This window comes from Protomyctophum bolini, assembly GCF_963924005.1.
Source record: "Protomyctophum bolini genome assembly, chromosome: 7".
NCBI lineage: Eukaryota > Metazoa > Chordata > Actinopteri > Myctophiformes > Myctophidae > Protomyctophum > Protomyctophum bolini.
In genome coordinates this window covers 37542453-37561466 of record NC_137868.1, presented here as the reverse complement: position 1 = coordinate 37561466, position 19014 = coordinate 37542453, and the positions used below count along the sequence as shown (strand labels likewise).

At 44.3% G+C, this 19014-nt stretch overlaps 1 protein-coding gene across 3 annotated transcripts in view; it reads right to left on the bottom strand.

Annotated features, from left to right (window-relative positions):
• Positions 1–19014, bottom strand: part of nbeal2 (neurobeachin-like 2) — a 110114-nt gene that overhangs the window by 70280 nt on the left and 20820 nt on the right. For 2 of the 3 annotated variants that reach the window (XM_080768902.1, XM_080768903.1), the window contains exons 2-10: positions 17084–17172; positions 15464–15631; positions 13280–13361; positions 11424–11536; positions 9970–10052; positions 7378–7463; positions 4090–4438; positions 2955–3061; positions 1328–1414 (exon numbers count right to left, since the gene is read on the bottom strand). In XM_080768902.1, the coding sequence (XP_080625028.1) occupies positions 1328–1414; positions 2955–3061; positions 4090–4438; positions 7378–7463; positions 9970–10052; positions 11424–11536; positions 13280–13361; positions 15464–15631; positions 17084–17172 (1164 nt within the window). The remainder of the gene's footprint in view (positions 1–1327; positions 1415–2954; positions 3062–4089; positions 4439–7377; positions 7464–9969; positions 10053–11423; positions 11537–13279; positions 13362–15463; positions 15632–17083; positions 17173–19014) is intronic. The other variant, XM_080768904.1, reaches the window with a different exon arrangement.

The window sequence follows — 19014 nt, the reverse complement described above, 5'->3', positions numbered from 1 at the left end:
ATAAAGTCGTTCAACTCCACCAAGGCATGTCTTTAGCAGTGTCATGTTGCATGTAGACGCCAAAAACATAACCAATAAACCAGTGTTCATTTTGTAGACTAAAACTATGAAAAAACAAATGTCGACTATCTTTTGTCACTGACGAAAACTAAATAAAAACGAATGTTAAAACTAAGACTAAAAATATTCATAGACTAAAATGTTAGGGAGTGACTAGTGAAGAGACTATGAGTACTGAAGAGAACTAAAAGAGACGTAATTTTACCGGTATGTTTGATTGTGCAGATCTACAAGCTTGTAGATCTGCTATTTTAGGCATGCAGCCAAGTATAAAATCTGCCATCACGATGCCATATAGGCTTTCCAAAATATTATTTTTGTCGACAACTAAACTAAAACTAAAACCTTTCAGATGACTAAATATAACTAAATGGAATTTCATTCAAAACACTGACTAAAACTAATTCAAAATTTGCTCTCAAAATCAATCAATAAACACATTTTTAAAGGGAAAAAAATGAATCAAGGTCAACCAGAGACGACAAACAACACCGACCACGCCCATTAGCATGCCATGCATCCAGACAGAACAGTCTGGATCCAGTCAAACCAAACAAACAAACAACACAACACAAGGAGTAAATCATGTCAATGATAACAGTCTGACACCACTGGATACAAGAGATAGAATAACCCATGTGACACATGCATGGAAAAATGACCCTGTCCCTCACTTCCCCCCCCCCCCATGCACCACAAACCCAACCCCCTCACTTCCCCCCCCATGCACCACAAACCCAACTTATGCCCCCGTTTGCAACAGGAAACTCAGCCTCTAATTCTGAATGTCAGGTATATGCTTCTCAACCTGTGGGTCGGGACCCACCCGTGGGCCCCCAAATAATTGGTGGTGGGTCTGCGATTTTCAAGTGAGCCATGGTCCAGAAGAGGAGAGAGAGAGAGAGTGTGTGTGTGTGCGTGCGTGTATGAGAGAGAGAGGTAGTCTATGAGTAGGTGTGAGAGAGAAGCAGATTAAACCAGACCAGCCAGGTCACAGAGAAGTGAATGGCGTTCATAAAACCTGCACCGGTTTACAAGTGATGCATCAAGTGAGTGCCGACAGCTTCCTGTGTATACAGCTTCCTGTGCATACAGCTTCCTGTCTAAAGGACCGAGACTCGCAGTGAGACGGGAGGGGCATAGACTGAGTTTCCTGCTGACAGACAGACAGACAGACAGACAGACAGACAGACAGACAGACAGACAGACAGACACACCAGACAGACCAGACCTACGGCATATTGACATTCCAGGAGGGAAAGTATACCTTGTCCACGTCCACCTCAGTGAGTAAACGTGTGGTGAGGTCACACACACCCTCACGCTCCGCTCTACTCCTGCTGCTCTTATAGAGCTACAGGACACACGCACAGTCACACACACACACACACACACACACACACACACACACACACACACACACACACAGACACAATTCATCACAAAAGACAGAGCCACATGGTTAACATTGAGAGTTGCAAAGCTATACGTTAAGCCTAATTTATTCTCAGAACGTGCGTCGCGCCTCGCACCGAAAAGCAGTCAATGTACAAGGTCACAATGCGGGCAACGCGGCACAGCGGGACGCATTGTGAGCTTGTACACAGACTGTTTCCGATCAAAGTATAAATTACGCCTCATACGCATGAGGCGTAATTTATCCGTTTGGTGGGATGCAGGACGACGTACGTGCAGCGCGGTGTACCGACAGCAGTAACACGTAACATTAGGCAGTCAGCATGACAGGAATATAGTTGTTGTTTTTAATGACATTACACGCAGGAAGGATATATCAGCCTTACGACAGACCAGCCAGCAGACCACGTGCTCGGACAGTAACATACAGAAACAGGCAGTACTGGAAGACAGACAGACAGACAGACTGTACCGACAGACAGACAGACTTTTCCTACAGACAGACAGACTTTACCTACAGACAGACAGACACATACAGTATCAACCTACAGCCAGACAGGATAGGATTACACGCTGTTAATCCCCAGGGGGTCAATTCAGGGTGTCGCAGAAACAAAGTATTAAAAGAGTAAACAAAGACTATACAGTACACAACGATTAACAATACATACAGCGATGAAGCAATAAACTGTTGAAACAATAAATTAGACACCCCCACAGCCACACACACACATTAACAATAAATACATTGCATGAATTTGTTACAACCCATATACAGATTGCACAAGAGTATACCAAAGAATGTTGTGTTTTTGGTGTACCTGTGTGTATTATGCAATCTAGTATATAAAGTACTTGGCGCACACACACACACACACACACACACACACACATGCGCGCGCGAGAGAGAGATAATGTCTGGGGACACAAATTCAATGAATGGGCTTGAATACTGGGGAAAACTACCACTAGCTGGCAAACCTGCGGCCTTTGAAAACCATTCCTCCTCGGAGTGCCGTGTAGTCATCAGCCTTGTCAGTTATTTATTGTTTTTGTCTTTTTCTTTGAGTTATGTTTTGTCTCAATTTATTGTAAGTCTCTTGTTTCTATGCCAAAAATCATAATAAACAGATGTTAAAAAAAAAAAAAAAGAAAACCATTCCTGATACCATCCCAAATAAAGGACCCAACCTCAAGTCTTTGCATTGGTTCTGCGATGCTGTCACGCCGTTGCGGTCGGGTACAGAGTGTGTGGGGGGGGGGGGGGGGGGGGGGAAGGGAGGTTCCGTAAATTAACGCTACTACAGCGTCACACCAAAGTATCAGATCCACATCACAAGCTTTGTACATCTGCTACTTTTGCAGAAAAGTAACATGTTTTAAGGAACATGGATAAAACAATGGAGTTGACAGAAACATGGCCGTATGTGGAGTTTACAGCGAGGTGGCCGTGCTGTGGAGTGTGGGGGTTCTGTTACCTTGCTGTTCTGGATCAGTCGGAGGATGTGTTCGAAGCAGTTGTTCTTGAGGAACACGGCCTGGAGGACGGGCCTGTCGGAACACTGCAGGATCTCCGGCACGGCAGCTACAAACCGCCACAAGCACACAACATACATGTGTTCACCAGTTGAAACACACTAGCCCTTTAAGACCCGAGACCAGAATCTATAAAAATGCCTTCTAAAACCTGAGGCCAGGTGAGATTCTGTTAAAAGGAGCTTGGTATTGGAGGCAAATCTAACTGGAACACCAGATTTTAACCACTTAAACCCTCTATTTATAGTAAACTTGAATTGACTTGACGCTGTACTCTAATCTTTTGTCCCACTGCCTTTACACCAAAATCTCTTAGTTTTAGTTTTAAATTCTTCTTTGTTTTTGTGTAACCGCTGCACATTTCTGCAATCATTGCATGCTTTCATTATGTTAGTTTCTATACTGCTTTGGCCCTGTCTTTGGCCAAGTCTCACTTGTAAAAGATGTTTGTAACCTCAATGTGACTTCCTGGTTAAATAAATGTTATATATACACACAATTGAGTCGTCCTGGCACACACATGCATATTGGCAGATTTCACACTTATCTGACAGCGTCGGGGGGGAAATAAACCTGACCACAACGCTTGCTGAAAGGCCTGAAACGCGTTGATGGAGGAAGAGAATGCACTTTGACAACGACGGAAGCTTTGCCAACCCTATCACATGTATACCAACAGTCACTGCAATACTTTATTGGGAAATAAACCCAGTGAGAGTGTTGCAGGGCTGATGGAAACTGTACTTCATTACTGTACTGTATTTAGTTTATTATTCCTTTTGTCTCAAAGTGGGGTCCGGGGACCCCCCACGCAACATTGGGTGATTTCAGGGGATCCCCAGCAAGACCTGCCAAAATAATTTTAACACTTTGACCCCGTCTTACACATAGTCATCTACAAAAAGTTTAAAATGTTTTAATCTTGGCAATCTTTGAATAAATTAGAAAGATGAAAACAAATCTTCTCTTATGGTCCTCTACAAAGCCTTTTCTATCGTGGGTAAACATCAATTTGAGAGTCCTTGACATGGAGATGTTTGCGAACTACCGTTCCAAAAGTTGGTGATTCCGTCTTACTCAGCATGTGTCTCTGGAGGGTGACCAGGCTGTCCTCCCAGCTGCGTGTGTCCGCCTCGTCGCTTCCCCCGAGGGGCGGCGGCGGCCGGTTCCAGTTGAGCAGCTGGAAGAAGTCGTCCAGGATGACCCTGATCTCCACCTGTCGCTCCACAGGGCTGCTGGAGTGCAGCAGGTGGATCATGGCGGTCAGGCACTGCAGGGTCAGCCGTAGCAGCGCCGGGTCCTTGGGCTCCTCCTCCTCCTCCTCCTTCTCCTCCTCCGGAGGAGAGGTCCGACGACAGCACCAGGCACGCAGGACGGAGAACAGGTCCTTGACGGAGCGAGGGGTGATGGCGAGCAGGCCGTTCTTCTGGAAGAGAAGATTTGTGTGGTGAAGAGGGTAAGGGACTCGTTGTCGAACACATTTTGAAAAGAACTTGGGCATAGGGAAGGATCCCTACTTCCTTCACAGGTGTTACCACTGATACTAATGAAGGCTCTGTTCCATTCTGGTCAAACAGAGTCAGGGTGCTGCTATTGTGCATGTCGGCTCACTGGAAACACTCTGCTACACCAGTGGGTCTCAAAGTGTCCCTGAGTGGGTTCCTAATGGCCATGTACGGGTGTGTAACTCTGAGAGTGTACAAATGGACCCTTCCATTTGGTTCCGATCCATTTGTCCATTTGTACACTCTCAGAGATTTGGAGGTACTTGACATTAAAAGTTTGAGAACCAATGCACACTAAATGGAACAGAGCCTCCCAACAAGCCAAATGACGTCATGATAACGTTATGATGATGGTGACGTTCAGGACTAGGCCAGATCACAGCCCATATGGGGATGATCTTTACGTTCAGGACTAGGCCAGATCACAGCCCATATGGGGATGATCTTTACGTTCAGGACTAGGCCAGATCACAGCCCATATGGGGATGATCTTTACGTTCAGGACTAGGCCAGATCACAGCCCATATGGGGATGATCTTTACGTTCAGGACTAGGCCAGATCACAGCCCATATGGGGATGATCTTTACGTCATTTCCAGGACGTCTTCACCAGTTTAAATAATATAGCTTATTTTGGGCCAGAACTGACTAGTTATGATATGACTTAAGTTGATCTGGCCTCGATCGGACTCTCTCTGATTCATCGTCCGTCTTAGTGGGTAAAATGTATGTTGGTTGAAATCAGGTGATATTCTGGGCCCAGATCTGACTAGTCTTGGTTTCACATGATCTGGCCACGATCGAGACGTCACTAATTCGTGGAGTTCCTGACCGTGCTTGCTGGGCTTAATTCTATCATCATTAACACCTGTGAAGTAGGAAGTAGGAAGAGTTATTCTGTGTGCATATACAGGTAGCCCTTCAATAAGTACCTAATGTACAGTCAGTCTCAACACTATATACTTGACCGAGGTCCCCCAGGGGTCTGTACTTGGCCCCCTCTCTAATAGCTGATCTACAAGAACACAACACATGGGCCTGGGCCGTGGCTCAGCGGTCCAGGCACCTTGGCTGGTAACCCAGTCTGGCAGTGTGCCGCGGGATCGACTCCCGATCCCGACGGCCTTTACTGCATGTCTTCCCCCCATTTCCTGTCAGCCTCCTGTCTGTCCCTCCATAAAATATATAAAATAAGGCGAAAGCCACAAAAAAACATAATAATAAATAAATAAAAAGAACACAACACAACACATCACAACGCTTTGCATTGTGTATCTGCTTTTTATCACCTATTTTTGAACTGTTCGCCTACTTTAACATGCCCAGAATACATATATATAGACACTGGGGTCCTGTGGTGAAAAACAAATTATCTTCTTTTCTTAGCTCTTGTCCTGTTCTAATACTGGAGCTCCTCTTATCTGGCCCTCTAGAATAACAGCAATGTTTTCTGAGCACTGTGATTCTGACCTTGGGCTACTTTAACTTTTTTCATCCTTTATTCATCCGTGAGCACGAATGTTCTTTTTCAGCAACGCCATGCCTTCATAATCCCACACATTAAAAGCTATGAAATGCCCAATACAACCACAGTCTTCCACTGAGCAACGCCACCGGAGCAGGTCGGTCTGCATGGAGTAACTTGCTCAAGGGCACTTTGACGGGGCAGAGAGAGGGGTGAAGGTCGTTCATTCCATGTACCACCCAGATTTGTTCTGTCGCTCCAAAGGAATCGAACCAGGAAACGTTCGTCGACAATGTGACTGATCTTAGGAACTGGGGCTCAATAAAGACAGTTGTATGCCCAAAATGTTAAATCATTGTCATAGAGACACAGATAGACATAGAAGAGGTAGAGAATGCATTCTTTACTTTCTTTTGCCTCAGTCCCAAATTAGCCTTTATGTCAATAAGCCTTTATGTCCTCCCCACGCATGTCTGTGTTGCCACTGCTATATTTGGTTCTCAAAGTACAATATAGCCACTGCTATTGTACCCTAGCCTGGAAACCAGACGAAGCTGCCATTGCAAAAAATAAATTTTCCTTTTTTTAACCCACCCCTTGGAAATGCAAGTTCCACACAGATATTCCAGACTAATATCTACACAGTGATATTAGTCGTGCCATGCCAGGGTAATTGTACCCCACTGGCTCAGATACCAGTAAGGTGCCTCCCTCCTGCTCCAGAGCCCCCAAGTAATCATATACTGGGGAGCCCCCTACCAAGCACTTGCAATGTACAGTAGGAGTTGAGTTTATCATTTGACAAATATTTGGCCAATGTTTGACCAGTTTTTACATACTTACTTTTGATGCAGTCATTTTTTTTTTTTTAATTTTCTTTTGAGGTACTAAAGTCCTTAAATTGTCACTCGCGGTTAGCCTGGCGGGGCCAGACTCATAGCACGGATTCACTGAAAGCGTCAGTGAATCTGCACTATGAGTCTGGCCCCGGCAGGCTAACTCACGGTCACCTCACTGGGGACATAAATCATGTGGGGACCCACAGGTTGAGAACCACTTCCCTAGACCCTGCGGTGTTGGATGGGGTACTTTACCCCCCTGGGCCCTGCGCCGCCCGAGCGCCCTGTAGACACTGGGTCGGGACCCAGTCCCACAGACTCATTTTTATGAGTCCCCATAGTTTTCATAAGTAGGCAAAAAATAAATGTAAAACAAAATTCAATGATTCTTTTCCCGCAATTCCATGAAGAAATGAAATCTAAGAAATACCATCAATGAAATGAGTCCATAAGTTGTGAAAATAGGCGATCTACAAGCTCATAACACGGCACGAAGAGACACGTTGTTAGCTTGTAGATCTGCTATTTTCACTAGTTTGGGTCCCAGACAGAGTACCTTTCCTCCGCTGATCACTGCCCCCTGCAGATGCACCAGCCTCAGTGTGAGCAGGTCTGGGATCTGTTCACTCTCCTGCAGGCTTTCTGTGGAGACAGAGAGGATAGATGTTAGGATAGAGTTGTTCTGATACAGATACCAGTATCGGGAAAAGCTGTCGATACTGCCTATAATGCTGGTATCGGCTGAGTATGCCAGTCTACACCATTCCCATACGATGTCATATATCACATGATGATATGTCAGTTAGTCATCAATTATTTTGTCTTTTGAATGATTCAATTGATGTGTTTTATTATACGCTTTTTTTTTACATTATTATTTTACTAACTTGGAGCTGCATTGTAATAACTATTATTGGATTTGTTTTATTTTTATTCCTAAGATCAGTGGTTCTCAAAACTTTTTAATTTAAAGAACCCTCATAACTCAATTACAGTGTACAGTGTACAATTTCATTTGTACACTGCACAAAGATGCCTCCAGACCGTCAAATAAAATGTATCAAAAGAGCAGCGCTAGGGGTGGTTGAGACACGCCTAATCACACATCCGTGTCCCCTTGGCGTTTGCTTGCTGCCAACTGGCTCTGCCAGGCAGCCAGTTGCAAATTGCAAATGCAATAGAGCGTCGCAGTCCCGCCCCTACCAGGGCCCAGGAAATGATTCTCCGTTCATTTTCCTCATAGACATTTCAAAAAGTATTGCAGCGGACAAAGCCAACTCGAGTCGTGACAACTCATGACAACAAACACAATATTTTGGACCAAACAAATAATTACAAAGAAGAAAAAACGGCAGGTTACAACACTTTTTTAGTTGTTTTTGTAATTATTTGATTGGTCCAAAATATTGTGTTTGTTGTCATGAGTTGTCACGACTCCAGTTGGCCTTGTCCGTGGCGTAACCATCTTTAAAAAAATACTTTTTGAAATGTCTATGGGACACCTGGGCCTGGTGTCGTCAAGAAAGGGGGCGGGACTGCGACGCTCTATAGCAGTCACCATTGGTGGGGCACATAATGGTTACAACACTAACAGCTCCGCATGACTGCCAGCATCACGGTTTACTGTGTGTGTGTGTGTGTGTGTGTGTGTGTGTGTGTGTGTGTGTGTGTGTGTGTGTGTGGCAAACGAAGCAAGCAACAAAAGCCTTTCTAATTGGCCAGGTATTGCACAAATACATGCTCAACATTCTGATATAAGGCTTGTTGCAGAGTATTATGGCGTAATATTCCTAATCCATGGAAATACTGAAACGAGTCACGGCAAAGATTTCCCCAGTGGTTTACAGATCAGCACATGCTAATCAAATGGGCTCCTATTAATAGAAGCATTTGGACTCTAGTGATAGAAAGCTGATAATTAGAAATGCGGCCTTAATATGTTTTTTTCTTTTCTATATCAAGATAAAGGACTGACTGGCTGCTGTACAGGCTCATTTTGAGCCCCCGAATTCACATGTATTTAGCCACAGACCCCCATACAAGATTTGTGTAGTTAAAATATTCCACTTTCTTTTTTTTTAAATGGCTGATGTAAAAAGTTTAAATGAAGTGGTTAAACTGATTTTGACGCTAGATCAACACATTTATCTGGGAACCCCATGGAACCCCATAGAACCCCCCTGCAGGAAACCCCTCAACAAGCACCCCTGGGGGTCCCCGTAGTCCACTTTGAGACCAACTGACTCAACGATCAAAAGGGGGGAGGGGGGGGGGGGGGGGGTTGTCCAACAGCCATTTCCTCTACCACTGCCGAAGTGTCCTTGAGCAATAAGTGAGGCCTTTCCTGCTCTCTCATTATAAGAACATCAACTAAATGGACTAACAGTACTGTATTGTTACATCACATCCTGTGTACTGCTAAGTGGCTCACACCCTCTGTTTTGCATTGAAACTCCACAGAACCTGGAGTAACATGTAATTGGTCATAGTATAATGACACATTATTTGAACATATTTTAGGGAATATCAGGACATAGTTCAGATAAGAGACCAGTTTGGTTGAAGCTTAATTTAGTTGAAGTGTGAAGTAAGTTTAACTGGGTCTGTATCAGGAGAAAACAGACAAATTCAGCTGACTATAGACTCTGGCCTCCGTAGAATAAGTTTCTTTCACAGGCTGAGATATCTACATTTTTGAATAAAGATGCAACGTAGTTCAACTAGCAAATCTACATTGACACGTTGTGAGATAGGATATTTGAACTATTCAGAAAAGCTTTCAAAATATTAAAAAGGCAAAGAAGTTTAGGGATAAGGGGTAAGGCACTGACAAAAATAGGGAGCTTAGTATCTGTGATAAAGAGAAGTATTGAGTAGAGGAAAGGACGACTGGAATGTGCAGCCTGTTGTTTCAAAGTCCATGGTATCTCTGTGCTTTTTAGTTATTATATGGAAACAGAAGACATGAAAGGGCATGGATTGTTAGATTTCTTCTGGTATGTAAGGTCCAAATTAGGGGAGAGGCGAGACGAGGAGGGGAGGGTAGAGGAGAGGATGGGAGAGGAGAGGAGAGGAGGGGAGAGGAGAGGAGGGGAGAAGAGAGGAGAGGAGGGTAGAGGAGAGGAGAGGAACAGAAGCATTGACTCACCATTGAAGAGGGCAGGCAGCTCCTCAGCCACGGGAAGAGGCGAGAACTTGTACTTGTTCCTCTCCAAAAGGCTCACCTCCTCCCTACAAAGTACACAATACAACACACACAAAGTCAGTGTGTGTGTGTGTGTGTGTGTGTGTGTGTGTGTGTGTGTGTGTGTGTGTGTGTGTGCAAATACAGCTCAAGTGGAGTTAGGAGTTTCTTTTCCATTATTGCGGAGATAGGTCTTTTTTCCCCATCTGACTTCGTCATTCTAATCAATGGGCGACAAACCGCTTGACAGTTTGAGGAAGGTATGTCCAATGGAGTTAGGACTGGACTAGCTTCTAGTCAGAAGCGCATTTTTAATACTTTTCATTGGTTGAATATTTGCAAAACCCACACACAGACGTAAAGGGTGTTCAATAGCACTGATTTATTACAAATAAATAAAAAAGTATTGGTGCTGGGAGTCTGGTGCAACGCACACCGCACAGGTCCTGGCTGCACCTGGTGAGACTTAGGAGGGGTCCGGACAGGAGTCAACCCACAGAGCCTAGTCCTTCCACGCGCCAGACCTCCCAGTCCCGGTAGAGTATAGTTCGGGAGCGGCGGACTGTGTGACCCTGGTCTTTCCCTAATGGGACTGATCGTGGGTATCTACTGGAACCTAAGTCGAGACTTGATCACCCTGGATGGGTCACCTGAGTGAGGAGACCCGAAGCCCTGATGACCTTGGGATACATCACTGAGGACACGTCCCAGGTGATGACCTTGGGATACATCCCTGAGGACACGTCCCAGGTGCATCCCTGATGACCTTGGGATACATCACTGAGGACACGTCCCAGGTGCATCCCTGATGACCTTGGGATACATCACTGAGGACACGTCCCAGGTGCATCCCTGATGACCTTGGGATACATCACTGAGGACACGTCCCAGGTGCATCCATGTGATGTGGTATTGATACTTTTACTTAGGTAAAACAAATCCACCAGTGATGTTCCATGCACTAGGGCTAGGCATTATGGGTAAGTATCATCAATAATGCAGCATGTCCTGCTTGGCTCCAAGAGGCTCAGCACTAATGAGACCGTGGCTTGTGATTTCTGCAGGCTTTGTGTAACTCTCCTCATTACAGTCTGAGGGTATGTCACCATAATATGAGCGTGGGCATGAGTGCGTGTGTGTGTGTGTGTGTGTGTGTGTGTGTGTGTGTGTGTGTGTGTGTGTGTGTGTGTGTGTATGTGTGTGTGTGCGTGCGTGTAAAGCAAGTCTAACTCCAACCCCCACACATTCTTCAAGCGATCTCCACCCCACTGAAGAGTGTAGTAGGGTAAAGCCACATGCACGGTCGCACGCAAATACACTTACATATTCTCTTTCTCTCTCCCTCTCTCCCCCCCTACACGCACACACACACACGCACATTCCTGTTCTCTATCTCTCTATGTCTCTGTGTCTCTCACCCTGCCAGTCGTCTCCTCCATGTCTGATAAGGGTCGAAGAGACTTTCACACAGCAGCAGTCCATATTGAACCACCAACTGCAGACCCGACTCATCCTCTGCGTCCTTCTTTAACTGGAACACAATAATAACAACAACAACAACAACAATACAACATCATTACAGCACAAGAAGTAACGGTCGAGTAAAGAACGGCATACACGTCGTCGTACGGCGGTGTCGTGTGGCTGTGGCAAACATGGCTGGTCCCGTATTGCATTGTCGGTTTTCCTGGGACGGCATGCACGCGGGCAGGAGCACTCGTTTTGGTTCACTCCACGTCCTGTGTCCTTAACACATTATGTGCCCTTTAATTCTTTCAAAATGGCGACCCAGGGTGCCCACTTTTAGACCCACCTTTTGACATAAAAAAAACGTTAAACGTTTTGGGCACAAAATGTGTTAAGACGTTCTGCTATCATGTTAAAACAAGGCCTTGAGGTGCTGCTATGCAAGGGACTGTCCGCGCCGATAGCTTTGTGCGTTAACGAGTGCGTCGTCCGAAAGTTAAACAAAACTAGCGCTAGTTTTCTTTGACTTTCGGACGACGCGCTGTCGTACTATAGCCCTTCTCCCAGACACAGTGTAGCTGAGCTCAAGTTCAAGATGCCATCCTAGAAAAAATATATAATAATATTGTATCCTGTACACGTGCATAACTTAAAGATGGAGTGCCGTGATTTTTCTGTTTTGTATTGTGTCTATGGAGTTAACGTTACTCTGATAGACCCCCAGGTGTGGTTATAATAATTCATATATGTCTTCCCTGTGTATGTATTTTTGGTTTCTTCCTGAAAGCTGAATGCCTTGGGGTAAAAAGGCCCAATCAAAATACCACCACGTTGGTGACATCACTTTAACACTTTCTGTACACTTTTTTGAAGAAAAAAAATCTTCCTCCTAGTATAATCATAATACCTGATGATTATGTTTTAGGGGGGAAAGAAAATCACGGCACTCCATCTTTAATATCATATAAGATCATAACTACTCGTTATATGTATGAAAAAACGAGTACATTCAACTTTATTTTGAAATCTTGAAATGCAGGCAGAATAAAGTCATAGTGACCACACCGAATTCTATTTCAGGCAACACATTCCAATAAACAATGAATAGAAAGGTCATGAACGGCCTACTTCTCTTTTAGCTGTGTGAACTAGTTGAGCTGCTTCTTTGTTCCACACACACACACACACACACACACACACACACACACACACACACACACACACACACACACACACACACACACTCACACTCACACTTTACTGCAGTCAGTGGTGGTACTCACATCATTTACTTAAGTAAAAGTATCAATACCACAATGTAGAGATACGCTGTTAGTAAAAGTGTAATCGCTTGTCGTAGTGTTAATAGCGTGCACAACACCGCCGCCATTGTAAAGCATTGGCTCAATTTCCCTTAATGTATGTTTTGTAATATTAATTAATCCAAATCTACAAAGAGTAATGTGACCCTCTGAGATGTAGCGGAGTAAAAGTATAAGTACTTGAGTAAACGTGCTTAGTTACTTTCCACCACTGGCCACAGTAGAATAGATGGTCGTACGACTGAGAGCAGGCAGTCTTTATCTCCATCCCCACTACTGTAAATCATACTGTAAATCATACTGCACGTCTGCATAGTTTGTCAGGACGGGCTGTGGGCTGTAAATAATCACCGCTTGGTAGGAATAAATAGGAGGCCCGCCGGGCCAAAGTATAGCGCTATAAATCACGGTGACTCGTCGATCCCTACGAGTACATTATAATTAATTATTTATTAGTTATTATAATCTCCTCCGTCGGGCCTTACCTGGTTCAGACAGAAGCTCAAGAGCTTGATCGTTTCAACTACAAAGCCAGGGGTTTTGTCTTGGTCGATGTTTTCCATATTCCTGCAAGGTAGAAGGACAGAAACGTGATAGATTGGTAGATTAGTTAGAATATGTTGTGTAAGTCTACTGGTAGCTAGAGTCCATTTAGACCCGAGGATGCATCTGTGTCACCTTATAGCTTTTAACCACCATTATTTTGAACTTTAGCTGTTGAAAAATAGTAGATCTACAAGCTTCTAGTGCGGCACTCTGTGCCGTGTTACTGTGTGAGCTTTTGAAAAATCGTGAAAATGCGTGCAAATCTTTGAATATGTATTCTTTCACAGTGAACATTTTTAACTCAAATATGTGCTTCTGGAGGGGGGGGGGGGTCCCTAGAACAGCATATTTTCAGATGGGTGTCGGCAGCCAATTACATTATAATGTTTGGGGCCCTTGGCATGAAATGGTTTGAGAATCACTAATATAGAAACATAGGTTTTTCAGAAGACTGTTAGGATTTAGAAGGCATTTGTAGAATCGTTCCCAGGTCAAAATGGGTTTAAGGCAGGCATCCAGGGGAGGTGGAGGTCACTTAGGGCATGCGGGCAGCACAACGCCAGAGGCTGTTCGCTGCAGGAGAAGCACCTCACGCTGTGAGTGACTCGCTGTGAGGCCAGGGAGGCTTAGTTATTTATGGCACGTTCTTCTAATGTGTCAGGGCAAATGAACAAAGAAAACCAGCAGGTGTATGTATGTCTGTATGACCCAAATTGACCCGTCTTTGCTCTCTCGTGTGAAAAAGCTTTTATCACTTTGCTTCTGTGTAAAATATAAAAAGGTATAAAAGGGTAACCAAATGAACCCTAACATCCTCTGAGAGTGTACAAGTAGAACCAAATGGACCCTTACGAGTCTGAATTTTGTTCCATTTGGTTCCAAAGGCACACTACTAATATAGTGTAGAATGTAGATATTGGTGTACCAGAGATTTTTTTTTTCATCAATCAAATGGGGTTCCATGGCCAAATGCCAGTAGTGGAAAAACAAAATGTTTATCAATACTGCAATGTAGAAATACTTGTTACAAAGTTACAAGTAAAAGTCCGGAATTAAAAATGTACTTGAGTAACTTAAGTAAAGATTATCAAGTTATGAAGTAGAAAGTTTTTCACAAGTTTTCAAATTAATAAATAAATGAATGTATAAAAACTCTTTTGAAAATAGCAGATCTACAAGCTCGGGAGCTTGTAGATCAGCTATTAAATGTCCGAAATGTATATACTGTAGGGCTGAAGTGGTTAATGAATGTTTAATCTAGATCTACAAAGTAAGTACCGGTAGTAACTAAAGTTTTCAAATAATTATAGTGGAGTAAATATTTGCCTCTGAGATGTAGTGGAGTAAAAGAACTGAAAATGGGAAACACTCAAAATTGTACTTAGGTACAGTACTTAAATGGTGCATTTATATAGCGCCTTTATCCAAGGCGCTTTACATAGATTGTGCATTACATTCACCCATTCACACACACATTCTGTCTGTCTGTCATTGCGCTGCGACGTAGCCTGAACCAATCAAATAACCAATATATAGTAGCGTGTAGATCTCAACCAATAAAAGTGCCTGGATGCCACGGAACCTCGCTCAAATAGAGACTCGAAAAATGTTGCTATAGGCCAAGTCCTAAAGGAGCCACTAGCGTTGTGTGTCTGTGTCCTACACACTTAACACAATATAATGTAAAACTGTGACGTTTATGGTAGCCATACAGTTAACCGGTTGAAGAAATTGCAGATTAAAGTGTTATTCATAGTCTAATATTCTCTCTAATATTCTCTCAGGCCTTCTCTCTGTTTTTACTCACCACCGCTCCACGTTATTACAGCTCCGGTGGTCACCTCACCACCGGAGCGGTGGTATCCTCACCACCGAAAATCCAGACTATGAATAGGCCTTTCGGTGTTAGGAAATATCTGAGATCATGGGGGTTTTCTGGAAGACGGAAATGAGTAATAACCGAAAATAAGCTGTCTACTCTACACCCGCTGCGACGTGTTGTAAGCTTGTAGATGGCCTATTTTTGGTGCAGGACACACTTGTGTAGCAGACATGCTGACTGAGAACTTTAATCCATGGGTGTGACTCGTTGAGACCGCATGGCGTAGGTATAAGCAGCTCACCTGCAGATGATGATGAAGAACTTGATGAGCAGCAGGGGGTGGGGGCCGCTCCCCCCACGGCGCTCTCCGCTCCCCGAGAGGTGCAGGGCGCTGTGCCACAGCTGGGTGCTGAGGAACACCAGCACCTCTCTGGGCAGCAGGGGCACCTCGGAGCTGCATTCCTCCAGGCTGGAGGGAGTGTAGAGGTGAGTGTTGATTTAGATTTTGATAGTTTTAAGTCACATTTTAGTCGACTGAAACAGTTTTAGCGTTAGTCTAGCTTTAGTCGACTAAATATCGTAAGATTTTAGTCGACTAACTCTACGGTTGATTTAGTCGACTGAAATGTATTCTGGCAGGCGCTGATGGCGTCGTAATGACTGATTTTAGACTTGCTCAACCAAGCATAAAATGACTTTTAGTTCTCTCGGAGCTGCATTCCTCCAGCTTGGAGGGAGTACGAGGGAGTACGAGGTGAGTGGAGGGCAGTGAGTGGGAAAAAGTACTCAAATGTTTTACTTAAGTACACGTATCAATACTACCTGTATACAATGTATAGAACCACTCCGTTGCAAGTAACATTTCCGGAATTCAAAATGTACTAGAGTAAAAGTACAAAAGTAATGGCGTCGAAATGTACTAGAATCAAAAGTAGAAAGTTCTCGCAGTTCTCGCAGAATGTCGCATTTCAAGTTTTCAAAACGTCTAGGAATCTGTTGAAAGTAGCAGATCTACAAGCTCGCGATGCATTGTGAGCTTGTAGATCGGCTCATTTCAAATAGGGTTGTGGAGGTTAATGTAAGTTTTGTAATAATATTCAATCTACAAAGTAACTAAAGTTTGTATATAAATGTATTGGAGGGCCAAATGAGGAGAGAGAGGTGGGTGGTAAGGTGAAAGAAGCAAAAAAGAAGATAAGGAGAGCAGGAAAAATAACAGGGGTGTGTGTGGGGACGGGGGGGTGTTTACACAGGCCGTTAGTTGGTTTGGCAATAAACAATTTGTTAAAGCCTTATATATGTTTCTATGTCAGTCGTTCTTCGATTATTATTTTTTTCCTTCTATTACAGTGAATGGTAGAGTGACTGATTAGTCTGCCTCAAATGTTACTCTTTTACCTGATTTTTACTAACACTAACATTACAAAGATTTAAATGCAGCTGTTCATAAAACAGAAAGATTGGGTAAGACTGACGTTATGTATCTTTCAGGACCTTTCACTGCTTCGTCTCAACCATTACTCTATGGCTCTGGTCTCAGCCACCGCGGTGGATATTTTGACATTCCGTTTTAATTTTTTAGCAGCCATAAACTACACAGGTTCATCCCTACTGTTGGAGCAGCCATAAACTACACAGGTTCATCCCTACTGTTGGAGCAGCCATAAACTACACAGGTTCATCCCTACTGTTGGAGCAGCCATAAACTACACAGGTTCATCCCTACTGTTGGAGCAGCCATAAACTACACAGGTTCATCCCGATGTTCTGGAGCATCTTTGTAATGTTAGTGTTTCTGAATGTGTCTATAAGGCAGCAGGGCACCAGGGCTTAAGTGGTTAAAGGTCAAATGTCACCCGACACCGGTGAGCCTTGGGGCAAAGTGTGTAAAAAAGAAATACATGTTCAAGACGCCGCTCACCTGCGAGGCTCCAGCGACTGCACGTCAATGAGTTTCTCAAAGGACGCCACGAACGCCTCCAGCCACTGCTGCAGGTAGGCCACATCTTTCTGTAATGGAGGGGGGGGGGGGGGGTGAGGGGGCAGACAGTTAAAGGTGATCGCATGCTTCCTTCCAGTCGTGTGCACCGTGGGAGGAATGTGCACGGCAGGCCCATGTATACAACTGGCCTGTGTGTGTGTGTGTGTGCGCATGTGAGTGAGTGCACGCATGTTCTTATTATTTTACAAAGTCTGTCCCTGAGCCACTGAGTTCAACAGCACAGTGGTGGCATTAAATGTCAAAAGGCAGGGCCCGTTTCTGAAACAGGATGTTGCGACAAGGTCTTTTTTTTGTTGTCTCTCCTATGGTACCACATCAATAAAGCATAAAATTGTGGACAAAATCTTATCTGACGATAACAAAGTTCTTCAGTTTTTGGGTCTGAGAGGCTGAATCTCACCAAAGGGTGGTCCGTGGCTCAAATGCTGAACAGATAATATGGACCGGTCCGTGATATGAAAAGGGCTGAAAACCATTGATGTACATTATCACAGCATCTATTCTACTGTATGTGATGCTTCAGCAGTGCAACATGATATCCTGCTGCTTGTTCTCCCCTCCTATAGCAGCACAAAGGTCAAAGGTCATCATAGCCTCACACCAACCTGCGGGTGATAGCAATGCAGAGAAAACATGAGCAGGACAGGTCAACTTTTAAACTAAAAGCATCTTCAATCTCTGACCTCATGCTCCCTTCTATGCATGAGGAGTCCAAGCTGCTTTTTGTGTCATCCTTTGACCATTATTGTTTAACTGTACCTCTGCACCTTTTGCAAACTGTTAATAAAGTAATCAATCAAAAGCTCACACCACGCATTGCATGGGCTTTGAGCTTGTAGACATACTGTACAGTCCATAGGTTTCTTGTGAAGCAGATTCGGCACTTCAGATATCGAATTTCTTTATTTATGAAACAACAACACCGCTTGCTGGCTGCAGTTAGTTTAAGTTATAGTGCTCAGTGTGAAACTGTGAATAGCCTGGCTGCTCAAAACTCAACAGTGCCACTTTAGGTCACCCAGCTTTATTGCAGCTGTTACTTACATAAAATACAGACATACACACGCGGCCAATCATTGGAGCAGTTAGGCACCGCTCCAAAACTGAAAAGGTGAAACCCGGTCTCACGACTTGATGTTAAACTATCACCCTAACACACTCACGCAATATTCTGGCACACAGGGAAATGAAAGTGTACTACAGATGTTGCAGTGGCAGCGTCCGATAAGAAACAGAAAGAAACTATATGAGCCGGTGGGTGAAAAGCAAACTGAAATCTTTCAGCTTTGGTTTTTGAAAGTACTCCTGCTGCACTGGTGGTGTGACTGCTGCTTTCCGCCGAGCACTCGGCACTGGGAGGAGAATCCGAGCGTTTGCCATCATCAGCAGACAGAAGGTCTTACTCACGACACGCAAATAACATAAACAACACATGATATAACACATGGTCATTTTGTCACTTCCCATAAACTGTGCCAATTGAGCAATGTATATTTGAAGCATCTTCCCACACAGCCCTATGAAGGAAATAGGTTTCCGACACCGGCAGCTCTGTGAATATACAGCGTGGTGGTGAGATGGAGAGGTGGCTGGCCCTTTAAACCAGCGCTATCACAACTCATGTGCGAGCACGTGAAGCTCTTCTACAGAAGTGTCACGGAAGTTGAATAAATCAATCTCAAGCCCTACTGCGAACGCCGCGCGTCAAAACAGCCGCCTCCGTTATTTTCAATGAACCTATCCCACACCGGCGGCGTCCGACACGCGTTCACGCCTCGCCTGACGCTCCGATACGCCACTGTTCTATTTTCCAGGCGTTGCCACGCGGCAACGCCTGTGCCGTGTCGCTG